At 34.0% G+C, this 4,321-nt stretch overlaps 1 protein-coding gene across 1 annotated transcript; it reads right to left on the bottom strand.

The window, feature by feature from the left end:
* Positions 1-557: 557 nt before the first annotated feature.
* On the bottom strand, positions 558-4,321 carry LOC110922905 (ethylene-responsive transcription factor ERF113). The gene is made up of 2 exons (XM_022167102.2): positions 3,849-4,321; positions 558-1,353 (listed from the first exon to the last, which is right to left on the bottom strand). The coding sequence occupies exons 1-2, from the start codon at positions 4,078-4,080 to the stop codon at positions 719-721; spliced, it is 867 nt and encodes a 288-aa protein (XP_022022794.1). The 5' UTR covers positions 4,081-4,321; the 3' UTR covers positions 558-718.

Raw genomic sequence — 4,321 nt, 5'->3', positions numbered from 1 at the left:
ACCCATGCCCACCAAATTAAAGGGGGGACGATGGATCTCTCGCCACCACAGTAACGAGCAACTTTTGAGTGGATCGATGAAGGATTGGTTAAAAGGGAGGGGGGGGGTATAGTTTAAAGGGGGGCTTTATTCCACACCCTGCAAATTAAGGGACGGAGCCTTAAAGTCTCCTATCTGACGTGGACGTGACGCTGAGAAGACGTGATAAAGCCTTTAGGGGTTTTATCCTACACCCTCCAGCCTAAGGAGAATCACTAAAGAATAGTGTTTTTTTATTTGATTTGTTGGTATAATTTTTATTATTAAAAGTATGTTTGTATAGTCTTTTTCTTCTTTGATTTGTTGGTATAATTTTGATTATTAAAAGTATTCCTTGGTATACTTTTCATTATTAAAACTATGCTTGTAGTAGAGATAAGCGATTACGCCATCTAATAAAAATATATTTAATCCGACTTTATCTGAATTTTAAAAGAGGTAAAACACTTTTCAAATATAATGCTTAATTAAGTTACAAAGAATTAAAAAGCTAACAAAACCATACTGATCCTAACAAGTGGCACAAAGAAAACAATAAATGTAATTAAATCTTACACTCATCATATTTGCTGAAATAATCCATGTCAAAATCTCAGATTTGTTTAATTAATCAGCCTAAAAACATACATTCTTATGATTCATGAATCCACATATATAACCTTTGCACTTGATTTGTAACTCATGAGTTCTTACTGGGATCAAAAGCATCATTCCACTCCCAATTTACATGTTGATGGGACCCTAAATCCGATGATGAAACCGGATCGTTGATGTAGTTTGGCTCATAAGACATCGATGATCCGACGGTTGGTGATGGAAATTGGTGGGAAGCATAACTACCAGAATAATATTGTTGTTGTTGAGTGTTAACATCAGCAGTGTTGGTATTATTATGAGGGTATAGAGCTGCAGTGAAGTAACTCATTTCGGCTTCATTACTCGAAAGAAGTTGGGCATACTGAAGAAGATCTGGATAAATGGTGGCTATTGCTTGATGGGGTGGAGGGTTAGGAGGCTGCGATGGGGTGGCAGCTGGTGGTTGTGTAGTGGTGGTGGCCGTGGTGGTGGTGGCCGTGGTGGTGGGGACTATATAATGAAGTTCAGGGTGGCCTTGAACACGTTCGGGGAAATTGAGTTTGGCCTTTGAGCCTTTAAACTTAAGTGCGGCTTGATCATAAGCGAGGGCTGCACTCTCCGCTGTTTCAAACGTACCCAACCAAACACGAGCGCCTTTGCTGGGATCGCGTATCTCCGCGGCCCACTTTCCCCATGGTCTTTGCCTTACTCCTCTATAGTGTCTTTTCACCGTTGTTTCTTCAAACCATAATTAAACAATAGTCATATATCTTAATTAAGATTGGTAATAAATGTTATTATACAACAATAATGAAGATGCTAATAAACAACTTTGTGCCAAGTGCCTTTTAAACGACCTGCGCAAAAGCATAATTTAGATTTATCGGTGTAATGTAGAAAAATAAGATTTGCAGTTCAAAAAATAAATAAATAAAATAAGGTAAGAATCATTTCAGAACTCTAAATAATTGCAGAACTTACAGAACTCCTAATAAACAATCATTCTACTAATATATTTTTATATTTAACACTGTTTAAGGGTATTTTTATCATTTATTATGATTTCATGTACGCTGAGAGTAGTTTTATCATTTTCTCATATGTAATTTTATAATTACATATACGTAAATTTGGTTCATTTACAGGTATGTAAACTAGTTCCTTTACACATATGTAAATTAGTTATTACACATAAATAACTTGGTTTTTCATATGCGTAATCATGAAAATACATATAATATATCTTTAAATAATGTTAAATATAAAAATATATAAATAAAATAATTCTATATTAGTGGTTCTGAAAGTTCTGTAATATTCAGAGTTCTGAAATGAACCCAATCTAATTAAATAAACAACTTTGTATATATCTAAGTGATAAGTAAGAAAAAAAAGCCAAAAGAGGGGGAGATCGAGAGGTGAGGTTGTCTAGTGTCCTACAAGATAGAATATGACTAAATAAGGTAACAAGTGAGTTCCAAATTTAAGAATATCGGGTAGGTGAGATGTATGTTGGTCGTCATTCAAACCCAAATGTTACCATTCTAGAACCCCATGTGGCTCCAACCCCACCACTTGCTTAATTTAGATAGCTACAAAGCATATATGCGTACATATTCATCATAAATTAAAGTAATTCATGATGTATATCTTTTAGATATATACAAAAAAAGTGTTTAATCTATTATTCTATTATATAAGTAACAAGACCAAGTAACAAGACCTTTACAAAGCTTATCTTTCTAATGTTAAAAATATACATTTTCACAATTAATAAATAATAAATAGATAATAAAAAAGGAAACATTATGCTAGCTAGCATTAGGTTTTGATGAAAAAGAAAGAAGATCAAAATTGCTTTGATTTAATTACAACAATCATTTGGATTTTGTTAAGCGAATCATTTTTGTTTTCATTTTGACTAAAGTATGCTTGTAAAGCAAAAAAGAACAAAGAAAAGATCATAGATAAGATTTTGCCATGTGAATCATTGTTCTTGAACATTTTGATAAATCCTAGTGATAGTGATTGTAACAAAAATATTTTTTTTTTGAGGCAGGTGTCTTGTGATAAACATGCTGCCATACATGAGAGAGAGAGAGAGAGAGAGAGAGGGGGAGAGAGAGAGAGAGAGAGAGAGTTGTACACGGAAAGTAAAAACACAAATTAATTAGGCAAGCAGTACGTACAATGAACCTAGGTACAAGCAAGCTTGCAGCATAAATACAAATGGATAAGTCTTTGAATGTTTATGTTCACATGAAACTAATTGTTGTCACAAAACTTACCAAACAAGATTAGCAACTTAACTCCTTTAGGGGAGGGGGTGGTCACTAGTAATAGAATTCTATCACTCACAAGTACCAATCAAGTTCCGCCATGTCATCAACCATTTTTCCATCACTCACAACCTTTTTTAGTGGGGGTGGTCATCACTCACCACCACACCCAACAATTTCCCCCCAACCAACAATTACCCTCACAAAATAAAACAATAACGCGTGATAAAAATAACGACAATTTGATTTCGTGATTGTATAACGCGTTATAGAAAATGGCGGGGTGGGATTTTGGAAAATTCCACACGTTATAAATTGTTTCACGCGTTATGGTTAAGACCGCCCCGTGTGCTCTTATGTATATATAATATACACACACATCACATATATCGTATGTATGTATGTACGAAGGATGGTAATTTAAACAAAAACTTGATATATATGTGCTAATATTAATTGATTAAAAAAATCCCTACACACAAAAGAGTACACACACATGAAATCAAGGTAATTAATTTGGAACGTTGCAAAACCGCTATATAACTAGCTAGAAATCACTATTTTCGCTAAAAATTTTAGTAAAACTACATCGATCTAACTTAATATGTGTATATACATGAAATATATATGAAATCAGGGTAATTTGGAAGGTTCCCGAACCGCTATTTAATTAGAAATCACTATTTTCACTAAAAAGGAGTAATACTACATGGATCCAACTTAATATGTACATATACATGAAATATAATCTAAACAAAAACTTGAAATATGCTAATACTAATTTATATAAAAAAAAATCAGTACAAACAAAAGATTAAGCACACATGAAATTAGGGTTTCGAAAGTGAGAACCGCTATTTACTAAAAATCACTATTCTCGCTAGACATCAATTAATAATCTAAGCTAGATGGGCGCATATTGTTAATTAATTATTATATGAGAGGCATAGGTACCTTGTTGACGATGATCGGGTGGTGTAACTAGTTGTTGATTTTGTGATTGAGGTGCTATCATCATCGAAGGAAGTGGTAAAGATGAATATTGTTGGATGAAACCGCCGTAAGAAGAAGTATTATCCATCGGATTTGTTCCAACGATCTGATGATAATTATAATCATAGTCACCAACATGTTGTGGTTCTTCCTCGTGCTTGTTGATAACGATCTTGTTATGTTCACTATCCATAATATCTCCGATGTTGTGTTTGACTTGGAGTAGAAGTAATTGAAGTTTGAATACCTGGATCTGCTGCTGCCGGAGAATGAAAATCAAATGAGATCTGTGTGTGTCCTTTTCAGAATATACACCAGCAGATGATGTTTACATCAATATAGTCTTGAGAGGCTGTGGTTGTATTTGAATGGTGAATCCCTAGCTAGCTAGCTACTGCTTATTAGCACTTTCCTATCACCTTCCTAAAATAAAA

The sequence above is a fragment of the Helianthus annuus genome, chromosome 17 (genome assembly GCF_002127325.2).
Source record: "Helianthus annuus cultivar XRQ/B chromosome 17, HanXRQr2.0-SUNRISE, whole genome shotgun sequence".
Taxonomy (NCBI): domain Eukaryota; kingdom Viridiplantae; phylum Streptophyta; class Magnoliopsida; order Asterales; family Asteraceae; genus Helianthus; species Helianthus annuus.
Note: the sequence above shows the minus strand (reverse complement) of the source record. Positions and strands in the feature narration are given on the sequence as shown.